This window comes from Eleutherodactylus coqui, chromosome 13 (genome assembly GCF_035609145.1).
Source record: "Eleutherodactylus coqui strain aEleCoq1 chromosome 13, aEleCoq1.hap1, whole genome shotgun sequence".
NCBI lineage: Eukaryota > Metazoa > Chordata > Amphibia > Anura > Eleutherodactylidae > Eleutherodactylus > Eleutherodactylus coqui.
In genome coordinates, this window is record NC_089849.1 from 96,809,081 (window position 1) to 96,833,053 (window position 23,973).

The 23,973-nt window shown below is 47.1% G+C and overlaps 1 protein-coding gene across 1 annotated transcript in view; it reads left to right on the plus strand.

Annotated features, from left to right (window-relative positions):
* FOXK2 (forkhead box K2) overlaps window positions 1-23,973 on the plus strand; it is a 64,365-nt gene that overhangs the window by 22,508 nt on the left and 17,884 nt on the right. Inside the window, exons 2-5 of the mRNA XM_066586984.1 lie at window positions 16,666-16,860; window positions 20,125-20,272; window positions 20,353-20,499; window positions 23,357-23,550. Of these exons, the coding sequence (XP_066443081.1) occupies window positions 16,666-16,860; window positions 20,125-20,272; window positions 20,353-20,499; window positions 23,357-23,550 (684 nt within the window). The remainder of the gene's footprint in view (window positions 1-16,665; window positions 16,861-20,124; window positions 20,273-20,352; window positions 20,500-23,356; window positions 23,551-23,973) is intronic.

Genomic DNA, 23,973 nt, shown 5'->3' on the forward strand with positions numbered 1-23,973 from the left:
ATTTTGCCATAGGTGGTCGCAGCAATCCTTAAGGGCGGCCCTGCGGCAGGGTTGGCGCGGCCGTGTTGCAGACTCATGGGCCTTTCAGAACAGGTTACTTATTCTGATATGGTGACACTTTGCACACATTTGCATTAAAAAAACAAACAAAAACTCTATGCATGCCCTATTCCTGTCCGCTTCAAGGATGACTAGTAGCCAATGTGCAACCTGTGTGTAAATTGGACTGGGTCAGGAACGCTATCTTTTCTCCTTGGGGAGAGCACCTAGAAGGTGAGTGAGGAGATTTATAAGGCCATTCATGCTCCTCTGGGTAATATGCAAATAAGGGAGATGAAACAATACCTCTGCAGCGCCACCTATTGGAAGACAGCATTCCTGCAAGTCAATGTTAGACTCTTTATACAAGCCTTGTAACAATGACTAGGCTGCTGTCTGTGCTATCCGATGTAAGTTGCGCCCGAACCTCTCCGGTACGGCTCTAACACGACTAGTGTACACCCCGCCTAATTGTGACTTCTGAAACTAATGGGTCAGACTTTTAGGTATAGTCCCGCGTAGTAGTAGTAGTAGCAGCCGCCAATCGACCAATACCCATGCAACTGACTAAATCTGGCCTTCACTAGTTAACAGCTGCGCAGTTTTAGACAAATAGCTTTGCGTTTAGATGGAGCGATGATCATTCAGAAAATGGTTCAAATGAGCGCAACTGAAGAATAATGGTTGGGTTGAGGCGCAGCCAACGAGAAGACGCCAAGAGGGGGTGAATACTGTTGGCAAGGGCCTATCAAGTATCCTACCGGCCTGAAGGCTGCGGAGATGCCTCGTACGAGCCCCGTTGGAACTCTTGGGCCAGAGGTTGCTACCCCAGGAAGAACAGCGGCATTATAGGCTGTGGATGAGACTTCGGCATTCTTCCCATGAATCGGGGCGTTTAGGATGATCTCTGCCTCATTCCCATATAGAACAGAAACCTATACAGTGATGGGACGTAAGGCTTGTGAAGAGGGCGACCCACAAAGAGGAAGGGATTTATGTGGTGTATAGGCACCAGGCAGATCAGGATGAGCAGAGTTACTATATGGTAGTATTGCAGTATATGACTTGTGTCAAACTCCAACCTAACCTCATGACTGCTGACCAGTCGGTGTCTGTAGGGTTAATATCCACCCTTTGTGGGGCAGCAGGCGCTGGTTTTTCTGTCCATGAACCAGGAGGATCAGGATGAGCTCTGTGTTTTCAGATAGTGGTTGCTGGGACTTCCTAAAATAGCTGGACGTCCTGCGGTTCATTACCTCTTTCCTGGAGAAGTTGTAACAAGACCCGCTTGCGGCCATGTTATGTAACTGCACTTGGTGCATAATGTGGGAGGTGACTGGAGACGCTGCTGTCACTAGAGTGTAAGTGAATGCAAGCTGTTGCTCCCTGGTATCGACCCTTTCCAACTAAGGAGAAGCTGACTAATGGTGAAAGCTGAAAAGTTCTTCCTATCAAAATAGCTTGTGACATTGTATTTCTGATGAAGGAAATGTTTTGGGGTTTTTTTCGTATTTGAATTTTGGCCACTAGGGGCGCCGTTTTCAGTATGTACTGCATTGTGTTGTGAGTCGGGGTATAATATCTATATTCATGTTCGCTTAGTTATACTTTTCTCCATAGGTGAGGAGTATATTTTGGTACATAGGCCAAAATACTATAGTATCTTAGGTTACAGATATTTGCTATCGTGCCTTGCAGAAGTATTCACACCCGCACCTTGTTGGCAGTTTTCCCTTTTTTTTTTTCGCATTACAATCTGGAATTTTAAAGGGTTTCTAAATTAGACTTGATGTAACGGACCGGACAGTCCAAAATGTTCCAGTGAAGTATTGTATGATGGCGAGAGAAACGTGGTATGTGGCTGCACCCCTTCTGCCGTGGAACCCTATAATGAGGTCTGGTTTAACCAATTACCTTCAGAAGGTCCCCACGTACGCAGTCCGTGTCACACGTCTGATGGAATTGGTGCGCGAGCGTTACTGCGTCAGTGTTATCCCTATGGAGCTTCAATTCTGGACCTGTTAAAATCCGCACATCTTTGCTTCAAATCCGCAAGATTAAACTCCACCGTGGAAAAGCCTCCTGCTGCGGAATTAAAGACGTCCTGCAGAAGTGTTACGGGAGATGTAAGTCCACAATTAAAAAAAAAAAAAAGAGAAAATGCTAAAAATTCCACGGACACATTCTGCAACAAAAGTCACACTGATTGACAAAATCCACATCTGCGCCAATTCTGTTTCTTGTGAAAGGTCCCTAAATACACCCGAGTCTACAACACCCCTGAGCAAACCTGAAGGCCAGGAGCTCTCCAAACCGGTCAGCAACAGGGTGGTGGTGAAGAACAAAACAAACCCCAAACTTTGAACATCCCTCGCCCGCACCATCACATCCAGTATAACACGGACTATGGCGCAACGACCAACCTAAGAGGCCGCCCACCAAACGATATAAACCTCCCCAAAATCTTATTTTAATGCAACCAAACAGGGAAGCCGGCGGGTGTGAATACTTGTGCTACAGACTGTGTATAGCCTGCATGCCGCAGTCGTGTCACTCCAGCTCTTGCGGCGCACACTTCAGCCTCTGGGCTTGGGCTGCCGTCAGTCTTTCCTCTATAAATAGTCAGTAACGCGATGCGCCGTGTCTCACCCTACTTTACCAGGACCCAATTAATTCATCCTGACCCAATTTTGTTGTGATTTAATAGAAACCAAATTAGCTTTGTGTCCTCCGTGAGCATGCGATCAGAGCGCGGTGCTGTGGATGGCGGGAGGCGAGTCGGGCGTACGTGGATCGGGCTGGATGGCCTCATGGTGGCCCCCAGATTGCTTAGCAGTAGATTTCGAGCTAGAAGCAGCGCCATTTTCAGTGTCCTCTCATCAGTCGTTGCCCGGCGAAGCTGTTGAATCTCAAACAATGTCGCCACTGAGCCGGGGCAGAAAGAATGAAATCTCTATAGCAACAGCTGGGCCTCTTCCGACATTGTGGAAACGAAATCTTAACCCCTTCACGATGCAGCCGGTTTTGGTCGTCTGCAAGAGGAATTCGTGTTTCATTCTCCTTCTGGGGAATGCAGGAAAAATTCTAGATCTGAAGTATAGCGCGCTGACATCTGCAGGTCGGTACTTTTAGGCCGTGGTCACACGGGGCGCCTCATTCATAATAAACAGGCGGATGTTCATAAGGGAGCAACTGCTCGTTTACACCGTCGATCTGTCGTTCAGCTTTCTGCGTGCAGAAACTAAACAAACAACGAGAAGCAAATTCACATTCACCGTTCAGAGTGCGTTTACACGGAACCATTTATCGGCTCGTGTAGAAGACGACTCGGCGGGCTTGTTGTGCCACCAAAGATGGTGTTACACTGGCCACATCGCAGCTGATAGAAGTGAGCATTGTCCCGCAGAAGTCCAGCAAGATTGGAGTCCGGCTGACTGTTGTGTTGTAAAAACTTGGGTTGCATTCACTTATTTACAAACTAGTTGTGCGTCCATAGTCACGGGGTGTCTCTAGCCTTTTTATGGCAGAAAGGCTGCTTCTGGTGACATCACTGACCTAAACAAAATAAATTAGCATCTTATTATCCAGTACTCCTTTAGAGGCTGTCCCAAGAAAAACGTTTGTTAGAGCCATCCAGACCGTAATCGAACTATTTTTGTATTTACACATTTAAAAAGTTTCTATCAGATATCCCAAGACTAATGTTCAAATAGCGCCACCTGCTGTTTCTATCCTGTCCACCTCAGCAAAAGAGAAGTCATGCTGAAAAGCATCTGCACCTTAATGTCCAAAGGCAGGGAGGTCTGACCGATCCAGAGACCCCTTACTACTGCCTTAATGATTCAGCAGTGTGCTGATGGTTCATTAGGAGAACTCTGCAGTCATAGATACCGGGGCTGCACTGGTCTTCCTGCCCAAATAAAGGCCCATTTAGACACACAGATGATCGCTCAAAAGATGGCTTTTGGGCTATCATTTTGCATAAAACTACTACTTGGTACTAATGCCTGTTAGTAGCATGTGAGCTGCCAGGATCAATATTCAGGGAACAGACCACCCGCTGTTCTCTGAATACATCCCCTTTGTTCTGCTGCGCTGATTACAGCTGAGACAATGTAATCAGCGCTCCCCAGGCAGAGCACAGCGTTCGGTCCTTCTTATCGACTGTTCTGCTGAACGATGGATTTCATGCCAAACTAAAATCATCGTTCGGCAGAAAACTGAAAGATTGGCACGTTTACACGCAACGATTATCGCTCAAAAGATGGCCTTTGAGCGATGATCGTTGTGTGTAAACGGGCCTTAAGTCATTTGTTTGCTTTTCCATAGAGCACTTAAGGCCCATTTACACACAGATGGTCGCTCAAAATTCCTTAAACTGACAGCTTTGATCATTTTGCATTAGGTACTAATGATGTTAATTAGCTGCCAATGTCCATTAGCAGCAAATTAACATCATTTGCATGTTAATCAGCTGCCAGGAGATGTATTTACAGGTACAGCAGGTGGTCTGTTCTTTAAATACATGCCCATTGTTCTGCCACTGGGCTGCCTGTTAAAAACTATGAAGCCATTCCTCTTATCAGGGAACTCAGTAGTGGATGAAGAATACATGGTAAGTGTAGGATGGGCACACGTTTAAGGCCCATTTAGAGGGGACGAATGTTGGGCCAACGATGCCAGACACTCATTCCCTCATACACTCTCTCCCGTGGTGCTGCAGCACAGGAGCGAGTATGGCTGGCTCGCTCACAGAGCGGCCAGCAGGGCGGCTGCAGGAGATTTCTCGCGCTCCCCCGCCCCTCTCCATTGACTCAACACAGCGGCCGTTCAATACACGATCATCATTCAGCTCATGAGCCGATTGCTCAGTGTAAATGGCAGCCGTTCAGTATTGAACAGCCGCTATGTTAAGTGAATGGAGAGGGGCTGGGGAGAGCAAGGAGTGAAATCTCCTGCAGCTGCCCTGCTGTGAGCCAGCGATACTCGCTCCTGTGCAGCAGCACCAGGGCTAGTATATGCAGGGACGAGGGGCGGGCATCGTTTGCCCGACATTTGCATCATCTAAATGGGCCTTTACACACAGATGATCACTTAAGCCTTCCTTTGGACGACTTTTGAGCGATAATGGTGTGTAAATCGGGCTTTACTGTTAACTACGTGTTTGCCAACATATCGTTTGTAGAGGGGATCTCCACGCTAATTGGTTCACAAGTTGTTCAAGTACAACCGTCTGACTTTTGATTAACCAGTGACTATTTTTAGGTGAGCTGAAGGGAAACCACCAATGACTAGTGAACAAATAACCCCTTGTCTCCCTGTGGGTGGCTCTATTTACATGGATTGATGATCATTTTGCATTTGCCTTTTCACACCTTCGTGTAAATGTGCCTTCAGATAACAATCAGGCCAGATTCTATTAGTCATGCAGAAATCCTGTTAATTCCAGAGGGTTCACTTACTTTTCTCGCAGCTGTATTCTCGATCACTTGGATAGGGGATACACATAAATATTGGACGAACAGCTCTTCAGCTTTATTTACTTAAGGCCCTTTTACACGGGACGACTGTTGGCTAAACGACTGCACAAGCGCTGACGTCACCGCTGGCGTGTAGACCGCTGACTTCTCGCTCAGCATTTCACCTATGTGAAACACGTACAGCGAGAAGTCAGCGATCCAGCCATGATTCGTATGCTGGTTGTAAGTGAGCGACAAATGAAAAGTAAGCCATGTTTTGTATTTAGACGTATCTGGTGCGTAGATTTGTTATTGTGCGCGATAATTGGTCCCGTGTGATTGGCCCTTTACGTCCAGACAGTGAAATAAATGAACTCAGACGCTTGCTGTATTTACTATGCATATAAATGAGGCCCTCGGCGCACATTTTGAGCATGTCTTGTCTGTTCCCACCAGGGGGCCTCTTCAGATGAGGAGTAGTCACTAAATGAATATACCTCTCTTTATTCACTTAGAGGGGTTGTCCAGCTGTAAACTATTGGTGGTCTATCTACAGCACAGGTCATCAATAGTTCAGCAGGGGTCCCTCACTCTGGATCAGCTGTTAACCGGGCCGGCATGGTCATGCACTGAGCTGATTTCTGCAGGAAGCGGACAGCTCTGTTTTTATAGCAGTGGCAAGGCTTGGTAGTGCAGGTGAAGTTCCACTTTATTTCAATGAGAATTTCACCTGCAATACCCAGCCTGGCCACTGCTATAAAAACGGAGTTGTCTGCTTCCTGCGCAAGTATGCTGTCTTGGTGAACAGCTAATTCCCTGGGTTTCTGGGCAACAGATCCCAGCCGATCTACTATTGATGACCTGTTGTGAGGATAGGCCATCAATAGCTTTCAAGTAGACAGCCCCTTTAAGACTGGACTTTAAGTTAAAGTGCTGGTTTAGAGCCACTCAATGCGCAATTCCCTAACCGAAGTAATTCCCCATATTGTAGGGATCCCTCCGTATACCAGCAGGAGCAGTTCTGAAAAGTGTATTGTGTTCCCTGTCGTCTTGCTATATTCGAGCCACCAGTGGAGGGTCAGCCTTGGCTCCTTTGTCTTCTCCAGCGGTGGCCCTGTCACCCTTTGTGCGGCTGCTTCCATGCGGGTTTTCTGCACTTCCTCCCCTTGCTCCTGGGAGAGGGAGGCGGCACATCAGGAATACAAGGCGCCTGGTTTCTACAGTAACTGCCATGCTTTGTGTGCCTTGTCAATAGCTTCAGCCATCATCACATCCGTTGGCCCACAGCTGCTGCGATGACTACTTATGACCCTTGTCCCTGAGGTGGAGACAGGGAAGTAGGAGCCGAGCATCTGCCATGGTTATATGTACTACGGGTAGAGGCATCTGGGGTCGCCCCGGCCTTCATGGCTGATACTGGGAAGCAACTTATTGTATCCACACCTTTACCATCTTCTAACTGCTGAGGTCCTTGTAGACGAGCCGATTCTTGTGACGTCGCCGCTAGATCATTCGCTCTCGGGCAGCCTGTTGATACAGCGTCGGCTCGTTCAGTCCGTCACATTCGCTGTATAAGTGAGAGACTGATTGCCGTATAAACCCGACGATAAGAGAACGAGCCGACTATGGGTTTTATGCTGCATGAAAATAAACAAAAAGTGACCGATTCGGCGTTCAGTCATTGGCTCGCGTTCAGACCGATGATCGTTTACTTTCACTCGTTTGATTCTTTTACTTCTTTTAAACGCTAATTGTTTAGTATAAGAGCCCCTCCAGCCTCTCCTCGCCCCGCTGTGGCTGATGAGTTCATTGGGAGTGGTGACCATATTCTCTCCAGGGCAGGACACCTCCAGGAAGGTCTTCTGAGATCAGCCGCTCCTATGACCATGCTGGTAACCTATTATAGGCTTGTTGTGTTGCTGGATAGCCCGACTACAATAACATGGGTTCCAGTAGCGTGAAGTCTATAGAATTTTATATGCCATTCAGAGTCTCTGGGAAAACGTGGGGACTACTTCTGTAACGGCAGTAATTCCTTCTATTACTGGTTGTTACCCACTGTAAGTAACGCAAATTGTTGCCTGGACTATTCTCAGTAAAGGCCCATTTACACGGGACGAATGTCGGGCAAACTGTGTCGGCACTAGTCCCCACACTAGCTCCCATGCTGCAAAGTTGCGAGTATTGCTAGCTCTTGGAGTGGCCAGCAGGGGGCCGGGGTGGCTGGAGGAGATTTCACTCCTCACTGTCCCCTGCCCCTCTTCATCCACCTAATACAGCGGCCGTTCAATACTAAAGGGCTGCTATTTACACTGAACGATCAGCTCATCGGCCATTGTTTATGCAGCCTAAACGATGAAAGATGAGCTGAATGATGATCGTTCAGAATAAATAGCAGCTGTTCAGTACCGAACGACTGCTATGTTAAGTGAATGGAGAGGGGTGGGGGAGAGCGAGGACTGAAATCTCCAGCCATCCCGGCCGCCTGCTGGCCGCTCTGTCAGAGAGCAAGCGTTACTCTCCCGTGTAAATGGGACTTAACATAGGTCTTATAGTACTTGCAGAAGATCAGGTCTACCCATTGTCGTGTTTTGGGTTTTTTTTGTTTGTTTTTGAGAATAGTAGTTTAGAAAAGCGCTGCCTTCTGTGCTTCGAGGACCCGTCACTAGATGGACTCAGCAAGGATTGCTGCATTGCTCTGCCGCCTCGGTCCTACTGACTCGGTCCCTGTTTGTTTATTCCACCCGCCCCTATACTCTCCTACCTGCCCTTGGACAGTTTCTAATTAGGTCCAGCTCTTGGCACGCTCAGTGTGCCAAAAAGGGTTGGTGATCCACAGATTATGCCGATTGTCAGATTGGAGTCAGGAAGGAACTTTTTTTTGCCTTTAAATGGGGAAAATTGGCTTCTACCTCTCCTTTTTTTTTTTTTTTTTTGGGTCAGGCTTAATGGACGGACATCGCCACTGATGGTGGCTGGCACCGCCCAGGTGACATGTTAAGCGTGGCGGGAGTCGGCCCTAAAATGAGTGCGAGTGAAGGAAGGGGTGAGGTTTTTTCCATATACATGGAGTCAGAGGCCATGGGTATAGGACCATGTAGCCATCCCCGCTGAGTCTATCCAGGGACAGGTCGTCTTTAAAGGGGCTCTGCATTTCCAGGTATCTTTTTAGCAAGTTTTGGTTAATAGCACATGCCTCTACCTTCTTGAAGTCATGCCATGTGCCATCTCTGCCCTTATTACCTTATTTCACTGGCATCCAGCTGAGGTAACAAGACCCTGGTTACTAGGAACTCTTTGTTACAATGTGTCACCTAGCAACCGGGATGTCAAAGCTGGGCTGTGATTCTAATCCCATGTTACAAATAAATGCAGGTGTAGCAGTGTGTTAAATGCAATGAAGTATTAGTTGTAGAGCGCCACCTGTAGCTATTAGAGCATGAGATCAATGCACCAGCCTTTACCCTGAGACATGAGACGTTCTGCAACCTCCAATCACTTCCTGCAAGCAGGAGGAAATAACCCTTACCTACCACCATATCCGTGTGTGGCAGCTCTGATATCAAAGGGTTGGTTCATGGCAAGAAGTTAACCTCTTCACGGTTCGGCTGCTGCTGAAGTGGACTCAGGAGGACAGTCCAGTCTAGTGTTAAGCACTATACAGCACTTCTGATAGCCATACCTTTTTTTTTTCTCTCCGTCAACATACCGTAGTTTTGCGAGGGCCCATTTTTGCGGGACCTCCTGTAGTTTGTATTGGTACCATTTTGTAGTACATATGACTTTTTGGTCACTTTTTTAATTGCATGTTTTTCTTGGAGACTGGGTGACGGGCGAAAAAAAAAAACTAGATTTGCTGGGGGGGGGGGGGGGGGCGGCGTCCACTATGTGGGGTCAATAATGCATTACTTTGATCAGACTTTTACGGACGCAGCCACGCCAAACGTGTTTGTTATTTAGATTCTTTTATTATAAATATGGCAAGAGTTTTAATACTTATTACCTTTTTTTATTTAAAAAAAAAACTCACTTTACTTTTTTTTTGTCCCATAGTGGATACAAACTTGCAATCGCTCCTGCAGTATAGTGTAATACCATAGTATTACATTATACTGCGATCTGACAAGGAAGTCTATCAAGCCACAACACAGGCGTGGCTTGATGGCCCCCCTGCAGTGGCAGCCCTGGGGCCTTTCAGAAAGCCTCTGGCTGCCATGGCAACCCGCAATCTCATCGTGGGGGGGCGGTGCCTGACTTCCGAACATCAGTCGGGGTATTTAATTGCAAAAACAGCCAGCACCCGCATTGTATGGTGCGGGATCAACCCGTGATCCTACTCCATACGTACCCGAACTTTCAGTTACATGTAACTGTACGCCTGTAGCGGTAAAGTTGAATGCAGTAGAACCCATAAGGCTGGGTTCACATAGGGAAGATTTGCCACGGAGAATCCATCGCGGCAAAGCTGGCGTAGCGGTGTGGATCGCCGGCCGCAACATGTTCGTTCTCTCTCCCCCCCCCCCCCCCCCCCCCTCCCCCGCTGCAGCTGCGATCTTCCCTATAGGAGCGCCAGCCACAATGGAAAAGCATGAGGCCAAGCCGCTTCAAAACCAACGGCTGAATGCTGCGGGTTTTGAAGCAGCGCTTTTCCGGCAGAAGTCTAGCGGCCAATGTGTTTTCTCCAAGCACCGGTGTCTAATGAGCGACAGAAGATTACCTTGAGTAACGGGGTTTAGTTCGGTGTCTTCAGAGGACACGATTAATGCCTGTTTCCACATACTAATCCTGTCCTGTTTTGGCTGCTTCTGGTCAAAGCTTTATCTTAAAGGGGTTTTCCGGGACTCATTTTTTTTCCTTTTCTGTCTTACCTTTAAGAGCATAAAATCAATAAAAATTGAATATTCACCTATTTCTGTTGCAGCCTCTGTCCCCGCCGCATGGGGCCCAGAGGAAGCGACGGGCGGTCACAGGCCATTGCTTGTGTATGTGACCGCTTGGCCACTCAAACTTCAGTGGCCATAGAAAAATCAATGCTGAGGAAGAGACTGGAGAAGCGGTGGCACCCGGAGCATGCTGCTCTTGGGGAAAAGAGTTATGGATCTGAAAAAATACCACAAAAAAGCACTTTGTAGCGCGTCTCGTATTTCAAGACTTGGCGTTCAAAAGAAAAACCTTACGTACTATTGTTTCTCCGATGTCTTAATTTGGGATCACTCTGGTGGTGCCGTCACACGGGGCAATATGTAAATGGGGAACCATACTTTGTGTTCCTGAGTCCTACATGACAACACGGTACGTTCCCGCTTTGCGTATACCTTTTTAATTCCTTACACCTTTACAGCTGTCACAAGTGGGATTTAAACCATCACATACGCCTTTTAATGGCAGCGCAGGCTTAACCCATCATAGGTATCCAGTGCAGGAAAGAGCCTGAGCTCAGCAGTGTACTGACAGCCAGGCTCCTGCTCTAACAGCTGGGAGATACCTCGCAACCATTTAACCCCCCTTCCATGCCAGGATCCGTAGCGATCATGGCAGCTGATAGGGGGGAGATGGCCATTGAGTACCCATGCCAATCGGAGGCCTGACAAAAGCCTCTGTGTCTGAAATGTATCTCAGCCGGTCAGACTGCTGTCATAGACCTAGTACAAAGTAAAAATACACATAACGGGCATTTCTAAATCCGTAATGACCAGAAAAATACAAATGTTTTTGTTTATCCCGCATGCTTAAAGATGTCTGTGTTGAATTGCTATCTTCCATTCTTATACCCCTCCCCGTAAAGAAAAAACAAAATTAAAAGCGATCCAAAAGTACCCCAGTGTACCCCAAATGGCATGATTGTGCTGGGAGTAATGAGCTTTGAAATAGTGTAGGTGATGGGAAGTTACAACTTCTTTTGATCACAGCTCTAGCTTACTTAAAGGGGGTCAGTTTTGGAAGCCCTTTGTTCATATATTATAGTGACAAAGCCTGTTTGCGCCTTAATGTCCAGACTGGTGGAAATCTGACACATGTCACTTTAACATAAAATAATGCCGTAAAAGTTTTGCATATCCAAGTGATTCTGACGTGATTTCCGCCACATGTTGTACTTCATTTAGGTGGTAAAAATAGAGCGATAGTTTGTCGATTATTTATTAAAAGTGCCAAAATTGGGAACATTTTGAAAAACTTGCCTTTTTTTTTTTTTTTTTCTTCACATTTTCAACTGCAATATGTCAGATATGTGCAAACATACTGTCCAAATGTTTGAGATATATATTCCATATGTTTACTTTATTCTGGAAGCACATTAGAAAAACTTTAGTTTTTTTTAAACAATTTAGAAGATGTACAGATTTAACATTGATTATTAAAATTTGGAGGAACGTTTTGTTTGCGATCTTTGCTTGGTGCAAAAAAAAAGGCTCACAGGCGTCAGAATGATAGATGCCCACATGTTAGAAACGACACCCCTTAATGTATTCACTGACAGCGTTCTGTTTTCTGCGAGTGGATTACGTCATTCCGAACCGCTAATCTGAGCAGGATTGTGTAATCCAGTGCATTTGATCCACATATTACCGCAGATCAAACACTTGTGCAATCCGCAATTCCAATCCGGTCGTCTGAGACTGGCCTAAAGCAGATCCGCTACCTTTTTATACCATTTGCTAATGGGACTCCCGTGACCGGGGACCACTCAACGGGGCCTCTGATCACTGCTCCAGGCTCTTGGCTACCTTTTGGAGCAAGTAGATTTTAAGTTTTCCGGACCCTCCCCAGCTTCTGCACTGGCGTCCACCATTTTGCCAACTGGCGCAGAAGCCATGGATAAAGATCCTGTCGGGGAAATCGACGTGACTGGAGGTGAAACTTAAACTTTTTAAAAACTTTTTACACGATTGCCGTTATCCACTGGATAAGTGCCAGATCGCAAAGACAGTAGCTGAAGCCGGAGGGGAGTAGTTTCATCTCTCCTCAAGGATCCAATGGGGAGATGAAACTTTAACTTTATTTTAACTTTTATGCAATCGCCTTTATCCATTGGGAAAACAGTGATTGGGGGTCGCAGCCCGCGGTTCCCCCCCACCCCCTATAACAGCTGTATGTTCTCGGCTACCTCCGACAGGAGGGAGCTGTCACACACGGACCTTTAGTCTACAGGCTCGGCATGTTTTTATGGCCCTGGTCAGGACATGAAAACACGTATGGGTGTGGTCCCTGAGGTGTTAGGGACTTGTGAGTGTATAGAGATTGTCCGTTCTGGATCCTCCTCTCTTGGCCGGAGTGGAGAGCGGTTACCCTCAGAACTGACTGACCTGAATGAGGGCACTTTGTCATCTTCTAAGGAGGGGTTTTCACTTATCCAACTAATACGGCTATGGTCGCTGCTATTCCCTGTAGTCCTGAATGGATCAATCTACCTATGGGGTCTGTAGAGGCGGTGAGGGGGACCTGTATAAGGTGCAGGTCCTTAGTTGTAAGGTAAACTAAAGGGTTAACTTGAGCTCGTCTCTCTTCCCGCTGGCTACATGTGGTATTTTCCACTCCAGGATTAACCAGTCTGTACTTCCGCCGAGGATGGCCATTTAATTCAGAGGCTAAATCTCTGCTGGTTCCCGGCACACGGGGCTCACATTATGTTTGTCTTCTCTGTAGCAGGTAGAGAGGACAATGGAGGAATAGAGAAAACTGCCGTTGTGCGTAGAATACCATGGACTAATCCCAAAGTCCAACAGGAACTATTGGCTGACTAATCAAGTTGGACCGCATCCATAGTAATATTTGCAGTTGGAGACCCCTCTTTGGTGTCCCGGCTCGCTGCCGTGATGTACGGGGCTTGGGATTGGTCTGTGTGTTCTCCCTTTACAGCAGGAGTCCCCAACTCCAGGCCTCAGGGACCACCAACAGGTCATGTTTTCAGGATATCCTATGGCAAGAACACCTGTGGGAATGTCTGAGGCACCAGCAATAATTATATCACCTGGGCAATACTGAGGAAATCCTGAAAACAGGACCTGTTAGGGGCGCTGAGGACTGGAGTTGGGGAACACTGCTTTACAGAATGGATAGCATGGCAGGATACATCCATTAACAGTGACACATCTATATTCCATCAGTCCCAGCCACGGCCAGGCAGTCCTGTAAGGAGCAGATGTCGCCAGCGTTAACAGGGCCGGTCACGTCTGTCTCCTGTCCCAAATAAGGAACCCGGGCTATTTTTGCAGTTAGATAAGGTGTCACCGTCAGTTGTCTCCAGCATCCATGATGTTTGTGCCATGTGCTATTTTCACTTCATGTTGGCCGATGGCCAGCAGAAGGGACCATCCATAGACCGGGGCTAGCGAGGACAATCGGAGAGCACTGTCTGTATATGACGCACATGGGGGCTAACTTGCTTTGTCCATTCTTAACCAGTATGTATTGTAGTAGCCAAAATTTATGGAAACTTTTTGAAAAAGTGCACTTTTGCCTATTGATGGCTTATAACTCCATGCAATAATACCATAATATTGTATATCCCTGGGAGGATAGTGAGGAATGTAATGCAACAAGGTCTGTTCAGTTATCTGGATTCTATCTAAAGTTGAGGCTGGAATGTAACCAATGAGGACGCAGCAGCATTCGGCTCAGTGTTTTGTATTGGAGGTGATGGCAGAACATCGGTCTTTGTGTTGAGCAATTGTTATCAAGTTGGTCACATTTTTTGGGGTGTAGTGAGGGGGGCGGCATTATGTAGTGAGCTTGTAGAACTTGGCGAAATTAAAAAAAACTGAAAAGGATGACTGGTTACCCAGAATACTTTGCGGTATAGTAAGTTTGCTTAAATAAGGCCACACTTATGAGGTTGGAAGAAAAACTGGTGGAAGTGTTGCCTAAGGAGGTATTTTGAACCTTTTCTTTCTTTTTCTTTTTTTTTTTTTTTTTTTAAGGAGGTCTGAGAAGACTTAGGCCTCTTGTTCACCGGTGAATTTTCACTACATTCCCTACGGTGGTAATCCGGCCGCGGGGAACGCAGTGAACGCTTTCCATGGACTTACTATGGAAAGCGCAGCCCCGCTGTCCATTAGCGGAGAATCAGTGGTGACTTCTGTGGCGGAGATCTGCCATGGGATACCGCAACGCCCGTGGACAGGAGACCTTAGTTGCTACAAAAACTGATGAAGGCAGAAGAAGATGCGCAGCAGCAGGTGGTGATAGAAGAATTAATAGATTGTGTCTAGGTAACAGAAGAAAATCACCCGTAATCACCTGTAAAAAGTGGACTGTGGTGTAATGATATTGATAAAGCGTCACCCATCTGTCCATGTCAGCTGCCGCTCTGGATACTGGGAAAGCTAAACTCTTCCATATTTTTCATTTACGCTTCCTCACATCTGAGAGGTCTCTGATATGCATTTGGCTTCAGAAAGTCTTTGATCATGATGGCAATTAAGTTAGCCAGGGACAGGGGGGTATTAATTGCCCGCCCCCCCCCGGCAGTGAGGTTTGAAACCTCCAGTATTTCCCACAGACAGCCTGGCTCCAAAACTCAAATCAGAAGAAAAATCTCTTAAGGATTATTGGTTGTGCGAAGGTCCTAGCCCAATATGAATTCGTTTTGGAATTGGATGGGCCAGTCAATTAAAATGCATCTACACACATTGAGGTGCGGACCCCAGAACACCCCAAATGGCGTATCTGCGTACCTGGGTATAATTTCTGGTTCCTGCTTGGTAGATAAAATCCTCACCCGACATATGCCAGGCATATAGTCAAGATCGGAGGATCTCCTATAGAGATATGACTGAAATGTGGATTTGTTGTTGTTTGTTTTTTTTTTTAACAGGTATCTATGCCTCCGCCCCACCCCTCCCTGAATGAACACAGAGGGGGTGGGGGAGATGTGTTCTGGGGAAACCTTTAAGAACCGGGGGGGATCAGACATTTGGAGGTGCGCCACAGCTAATGGACTCTCCAGTTTCTTCCTGGGACTCTGCACAAATCAGAACTTTGGGCCAAGAATCCCAAATCTGGTATCTTTTTGTTATTTTCTCCCTGTTTTATTTTAAAGTGTGTGTGCGAGTAGTGCAGGAGGCATTAGACCAGATCAGGGAGCGATTTGAGTTTTCATTCTGCATGTGTGCAGAAGCCTGGGAAAGCTGGGTACAAATCCGCCTGTATTTTAACAACTCTGCGCTTGCAACCCTGCTAGAGTGATTGAGGATTTGCCGTGGCAAGCGTGCTTGGAGTAGTCGATCCCTGACAAATTGACAACAGAGGCGGGGTCAGTGGGGGACCGACCCCACCCCCACCCCCACCCCACCCCCCTCCACACCTTCTCTCAGTGACATGGACTGTTTCAATATTGTATTTGAGTTCGGCTTACAGCCACCATGAAGCACCCAGTTAGGCCTCTTTCAGACGGCACTATTGGTTTTTTTTTTTTTTGCGTGAACGGGTGACGTTACTGTTGGCTCGTTTGCTCTCGTTTATACAGACAGATCGCGGCGGATCCAAAAAGGTGGGTATAGGGTCTCTGGGGGGCGCCGGGTCTGACGGGCATAATCCAACCAGGCCGTGGGCATGAGGCCTAGAAGGAAACTTATTAATCAGAAGCAACCAAAGAATAAAACCATTATTAGAGGCCACAACATTGTAACCTCTAAAAACCTGGTCCGCTCCGTGGGAAGCCGGAAGGCCAGAATCAAGGTGTCTGCCAACAAAGCACTAGCTGACATCTGGGAAGTTTTGAATATCTTTTATTTTTTTTCTTCGTGCTTCTTGTCTGTGACTAATTCTGTTCTAATACTAATTCTTTCATAAACTTGTTGCATTCTTTCCAATGATATAGAACGGAAATGTTAAAAACTGGTGTTACGAGCTATTAAATATGCGCGGTTTTCAAAAGGCTTCCACAATGTTGGCCTCTGGTATTTACAGGCCGTCAACATGTATGTAGTCTATGTCTATCCTGTGGAACAGACCCGTATTATGGTCTTGTGTATATTGTGTAGTCCATAGCTGCTCTCCAGTTCTGGTGAAGCGCTGGATGGCATTATACTGTGGTGAGAAGATGTTTTTTAGGGTTTTTTTCTGTTTATTTTTTGTAGGGGTGCCTGAAAGTAAAAAACAGACATTTCTGTCAGCTAAGAAGGTTGGGAAACTCCATCTTAACCCTTTACACTTTCCTCTTTCACAGATGCACCTTGAGGTTTCCCAGCACAAATATCAAGATCACATTCACTGCACTCTCATGTGACAAGAAGGAGAAGCAGGAGGCGCCCGAATCTCCCATCAAGCCCGTGCAGCCACAGATCTCCCCCCTGACCATAAACATTCCAGACAACATGGCACATCTGATCAGTCCACTGCCCTCCCCCACTGGAACGATCAGGTAAGTGATGAATTGGCCAATAAATGCAGCAGCACAGCCAATTCATAAATCCCAGGTCCACCACACGATGGCTGTAATTGGCTGAGCGTGCGTACTCAGCGATTCATAAACTCCGCCTCCATGAAGCAATGGCTGTGACTGGCTGAGACGCCGCGTCGTCTGTTCATAAATTCTGCCTCCACAAAGCGATGGCTGTGATTGGCTGAGTGTGCACACTCAGCCAATCTCAGCTGTCGCTTCATGGAGGTGGGGTTTATGAATCAGCTGACCCACCAGTTTTTCAGTTCATAAATCCCACTTCCACAAAGCGATGGCTGAGAGCGCGTGCTCCGCAAATCACAGCCATCGCTTTGTGATTCATAAATCCTGCCTCCATGAAGCGATAGCGTGCGCTCCGCCAATCACAGCCATTGCTACATAGAGGCTGGATTTATGAATCGGCTGAGCCGCGGCCATCGCTCGCCGCTTAGCCAATTCATATGATAAATCTAGGAAACGATGGCTGTGATTGCCTCAGAAGAACCAAGCACAACCATCGCTTCATAGAGGAGGGTTTTATGAATTGGCTGAGGGACCTGACGGGAGTGACGCCAGCGGAACTACTGGTACCCGATCAGTGTCTCAGAGCCCCGCACTTGCCCACCCTTATTTGTTGTGGAATCTTTTAAAGCTTTTCCTGCTTTTTCGGTGAAGTCTATCCAGAATTACCGTAAACTTCACTGTATGTAAACAGATTAACCCCCAGACACCATGAGTGCAAAAACAAAAAATCTATTATATGGAGTACAAGAAAGGAATTGTGGAGTACTCCCAGCGCAAAAATCTTACTTCTTATTGCAAAGAAAAGATGTTGGATATCCGAATGGTCTGCAAATGGCGAGCGGAGTACGATAACCTCAGCCTATCCGAATGGTCCGAAAATGGCGAGCAGAGTACGGTAATCTCAGCCTATTTGAATTGGTCCGAAAATGGCGAGCAGAGTACGGTAATCTCAGCCTATTTGAATTGGTCCGAAAATGGTGAGCAGAGTATGGTAATCTCAGCCTATCCGAATGGTCAGAAAATGGCGAGCAGAGTACAGTAACCTCAGTCTATCCGAATGGTCAGAAAATGGCGAGCAGAGTACGATAACCTCAGCCTATCCGAATGGTCAGAAAATGGCGAGCAGAGTACGGTAACCTCAGCCTATCTGGTCAGAAAATGGCGAGCAGAGTACGGTAACCTCAGCCTATCCGAATGGTCAGAAAATGGCGAGCAGAGTACGGTAACCTCAGCCTATCCGACTGGTCAGAAAATGGCGAGCAGAGTACAGTAACCTCAGTCTATCCGAATGGTCAGAAAATGGCGAGCAGAGTACAGTAACCTCAGTCTATCCGAATGGTCAGAAAATGGCGAGCAGAGTACGATAACCTCAGCCTATCCGAATGGTCAGAAAATGGCGAGCAGAGTACGGTAACCTCAGCCTATCCGACTGGTCAGAAAATGGCGAGCAGAGTACAATAACCTCAGTCTATCCGAATGGTCCGAAAATGGCGAGCAGAGTACGGTAATCTCAGCCTATTTGAATTGGTCAGAAAATGGCGAGCAGAGTACGATAACCTCAGCCTATCCGAATGGTCAGAAAATGGCGAGCAGAGTACGGTAACCTCAGCCTATCTGGTCAGAAAATGGCGAGCAGAGTACGGTAATCTCAGCCTATCCGAATGGTCAGAAAATGGCGAGCAGAGTACGGTAACCTCAGCCTATCCGACTGGTCAGAAAATGGCGAGCAGAGTACAATAACCTCAGTCTATCCGAATGGTCCGAAAATGGCGAGCAGAGTACGGTAATCTCAGCCTATCCGAATGGTCTGAATATGGCGAGCAAAGTACGATAACCTCAGCCAACCGGCGTGCAAGGGAAATGCTAAGAAGCGCAAGTGTGGATCAGGTCGGCAACCATTATTTCCTGAGCTGGAAGACTTGATCTGTGAATGGTTTGCTGACAGAGCAAAGGCTTTGGTCATGCGCAGGGCTGATTTACCCTTGCAACGGCACCACGGTTAGAAATAAGTGCCTAGACTGCAAGAGGTTGTGACTCAGGTGAAGAGTTGATTGGACAAAATCACTGACAGGTGGGTTGCAAATTCGCTACAAGCCGGCTATTTGGATAAGAAGTGCTCGTTTAACCCCTTGAGTGGCACGCCCGGAAATTTTCCGGGACAAGCTCCACTGCTCATAGCGATATAGCCCGGAAGATTTCTGGGCTATGTATCACTATGGGAGCTGCAGAGCACAATCAGTGGCCTGACCCACGTCTATAGGCCTCACTAGCCACTCACAGCTTTTAACCGTACTATAAATGTCGCAAAAACAAACGTGCACCCAAATGGTTAAATTCCCACCTAAAATTAATGTCGCTTATTTCATACATTAGCCCCTTCCCACCACAGAGCATAACTGTACATCCTGGCAGAGGGGTACTTGGCGCAACAGGACGTACAGTTACGTCCTGGGGATAGCGCGAGATCATAAGAGAACCCGCGCTATCCGGCAGCGGGAGCCGGCTGTTAACCCCTTCTCTGCCGTGATCTATGTAGATCACGGCATGTAAAGGGTTCACAGAAGGAGTGCGCTCCCTCTGCGATGTCATCTGACTCTCGCAATGTAATCGCAGAGGGCCTGATGAGTTTTCAAGGCAACAGAAGGCCAGATACAGGTGCCTATTAGAGATGAGCGAGCACGCTCAGATAGCGCAGTTACTCGAGCGAGCGTCGCTCTTCTCGAGTAACTGCTTAGCGGTCCGAGCGGGGTGGGGGTGGGGGGATCTCTTTCACTCATGCAACACTCCAGCGCACCCTCCAAGATGATCTCCTGCAACATCAGACCATTCTTCTGTCCCTCCAGCACCTGACCCATCCGCTGTTCGATGACCCTAGTTTGGGAAGACTGACACCTGACTGGAAGGACCTGTAGCTCAATAGCCAGGTCAGATCTTCAGCCTGAGGGGAGCGGTGGCCCACAGTCCAGCCCTCTTGACAGTCTACATTCCTACATCCGGATTGCAAGCATGCTCAAGGAATAGGTTGCCCTAGAAGGCGAGCTATGCTAAGGCTAGGCAGAAGGCATTCATAGTGTACCTTTTCTTAGACCGGATTGCCCTTAGAAACATTATGTGACACCTGTTGTGAAAAATTAGGTTTTGTTCACAAGCCAAAGAAAAGTGTGCATCCTTAAAAGGTGATAAAAATGATATACGTTGACCCGCCATGTTTTCTTTCTCCAGTGCTGCAAACTCCTGCCCGTCAAGTCCTCGCGGCGCCGGCTCATCAGGGTATAAAATGGGACGCGTCATTGCTGCTGACCTACACTTAATGGCCGACAACTCCCAGATGGAAAATGACAAAGAAGCCTCTGGTGGAGACAGCCCAAAGGTAAGTAATAATGGGATTCTTGTCTGGTGTCTCCTGCTTATTGTGCACGGGGTAACTTTCTGCTTTTTTCCATTTTGAAGGATGACTCTAAGCCCCCATACTCTTACGCACAGCTGATAGTACAAGCAATTACATTGGCCCATGACAAGCAGCTCACGTTAAATGGAATCTATACGCACATCACGAAAAACTACCCCTACTATAGGACAGCGGACAAAGGCTGGCAGGTGGGTGCATCTGCGGTGGTGCCACTTTTCAAATCGCTCGTGTGCCATCATTAAGGTAAGTTGTGGTATTTCGTTAGTATAGGGAGAGGCTCTGGCTGCACTTTAATGCGGCACCTCCAATCTAGGGACTGGAAGATATCCGATAGCTCAGACCTCCAAAGATCAGTAACTTAGGATCTTTGCCATATGCCATAATTTACTGTGGGAGGGGAAACCCTTTTAACCTCTACTGGCACCGTAATAGTACAGTGTGAGGAATGAACAGTTAATGAGCTGCACCGTACAGCAAGGACTGTGGCCGCTCAATCTGCAGTCAAGGTTGGCTATAATAGCCAGAAATGGGGCTAGCGTTGATTCTGGACGTTTAACTGCTCAGGTGCCTTGGTGAGTGCTGACCGCAGCATCTAAGTAGTTCTACAGTAGGTGGGGGCCCCTTATGTAAACCCATTGGTGACTTCGCTACCCATCATAGGGTGGTAGTTGATTGCCATGACAGCCTGAGGTTCTATTTACTAGCCTGCCTGTTAGGATAGTCCTCAAAGGAGTGCAAGGCTAAAATTGCTGCATTTGTTCATCCTGTATCTTAAAAAGAGGATTAAAGTGATCAAAATTCTCTTTGTACCCCAAAATGGAGGCAGTTTAAGTCTTGCAAAAACCAAGCCTTCGCATTTAATACTAAAAATTAAAATCTGGTTCTCAGAATACAGAAACAGATGTTTTTATTGCGCTGGTAGTAAAATATAAATTTCATGTCGTAATAAATGATCTGTAGAATAAGGCTGGTCACACAAGCGTATCTTGCAGCGTGCGGCCTGCTAGATATACGTGCGCCACACTCATCCTGTACGCAATTGCGCACTGGCTGCGGGCCGCCCATCCCCATGTACTACCCTGGCATGTATGTGAGCGTACTATGGGCCAAGATGGAACATTGCGCAATTCGTGTGAGCGGTAACATGGCCGCCTATGGGAGATTGGTTCCACGTATCTCGCATACAAAATATGCAACACTGACGCTCATGTGAGCCCGGACGAAAGATTAAATATTTATACTGCACAGTTAATAAAAATAGAAGAATCTAAAACTATGATAAAGTGGATTTTCTTCCAACGAAGGTGCAAACCAACTGCTGGCGCTCTCCACCTGATTGTGGAAGAGACAAAGCCCGGGGCAGTGGGATGGTCATTGGGTTTCACAATAGATATGTGGAAAATGACAGATCCTATTTTAAATCAGTAGGGTTCGTTGAGGGCTAGAGAGATGCATCACGTGACGGAACCAGCAATGCATTGTGGTCTGATCAGAGGCGGGTGGAGTGTTTCTGTGGTGTATGGACCTTACATTCCCGCGGTGTACACTGGTCGCTGTATTCTTGTATGGACCATACATTCCCGTGGTGTACATTGATCGCTGTATTCATGTATGGACCATACATTCCCGCGGTGTACATTGATCGCTGTATTCATGTATGGGCCATACATTCCCGCGGTGTACTTTGATCGCTGTATTCTTGTATGGAATTCCCGCGGTGTACACTGATCGCTGTATTCATGTATGGACCATACATTCCCGCGGTGTACACTGATCGCTGTATTCTTGTATGGACCATACATTCCCGCGGTGTACACTGATCGCTGTATTCATGTATGGACCATACATTCCCGCGGTGTACACTGCTCGCTGTATTCATGTATGGACCATACATTCCCGCGGTGTACACTGATCGCTGTATTCTTGTATGGACCATACATTCCCGCGGTGTACACTGATCGCTGTATTCATGTATGGACCATACATTCCCGCGGTGTACATTGATCGCTGTATTCATGTATGGGCCATACATTCCCACGGTGTACTTTGATCGCTGTATTCTTGTATGGACTATACATTCCCACGGTGTACAGTGCTCGCTGTATTCTTGTATGGGCCATACATTCCCGCGGTGTACACTTATCGCTGTATTCCTGTATGGACCATACATTCCCGCGGTGTACACTGATCGCTGTATTCTTGTATGGACCATACATTCCCGCGGTGTACACTGATCGCTGTATTCTTGTATGGACCATACATTCCCGCGGTGTACACTGATCGCTGTATTCTTGTATGGGCCATACATTCCCGCGGTGTACACTGATCGCTGTATTCTTGTATGGACCATACATTTCCGCGGTGTACACTGATCGCTGTATTCTTGTATGGGCCATACAGTCCCGCGGTGTACACTGATCGCTATATTCTTGTATGGGCCATACATTCCCGCGGTGTACACTGATCGCTGTATTCATGTATGGACTATACATTCCGCGGTGTACACTGATCGCTGTATTCTTGTATGGACCATACAGTCCCGCGGTGTACACTGATCGCTGTATTCTTGTATGGACCATACAGTCCCGCGGTGTACACTGATCGCTGTATTCTTGTATGGACCATACAGTCCCGCGGTGTACACTGATCGCTGTATTCTTGTATGGGCCATACAGTCCCGCGGTGTACACTGATCGCTGTATTCTTGTATGGGCCATACATTCCCGCGGTGTACACTGATCGCTGTATTCATGTATGGACCATACATTCCCGCGGTGTACACTGATCACTGTATTCTTGTATGGGCTATACAGTCCCGTTGTGTACACTGATCGCTGTATTCTTGTATGGGCCATACAGTCCCGCGGTGTACACTGATCGCTGTATTCTTGTATGGGCCATACATTCCCGCGGTGTACACTGATCGCTGTATTCATGTATGGACCATACATTCCCGCGGTGTACACTGATCACTGTATTCTTGTATGGGCTATACAGTCCCGTTGTGTACACTGATCGCTGTATTCTTGTTTTTCTCTCCTGCAGAATTCTATCCGTCACAATCTCTCTCTTAACCGATATTTCATCAAAGTCCCGCGGTCCCAGGAAGAGCCGGGGAAAGGTTCTTTCTGGAGGATAGACCCTGCCTCAGAAAGTAAACTTATAGAGCAAGCTTTTAGGAAACGAAGGCCACGGGGTGTGCCGTGTTTCAGGACTCCTCTAGGACCTCTTTCTTCAAGGTATGGACTAATCGCTCCTCACATTGCAACATACAGATGTAACAAAGTTTAACTTGAGACTTAAAAGTTATGTGCCAGTTGTTGACATGTTCAATAGATTTACAATGGTTTGTTGTGCTAATGGGTTTTCAGTGGCTTAACCCCTTAGTACAGAAGACTGTTTGCACCTTAATGGCCAACTGTCAGCCTTTTACATGCCATGGTTGCATTGACAGTGACATGTAAAGGGTTAAACGTTTGGGATCGACGATTTCTCTGGTCCCCGCTGTAAAAGCTGGGGCCTTGTTGTCATTAGAGCCTCTGCTCCCACCTGGAGACCCATGCCAGACGTTCGATACAGCGATGAAGAAAGGTGCGTGCATTAATATAACGCCTGTTTCACACGGGCAACACTATATCGTAGCAAGATAGAATCTGTGGTCT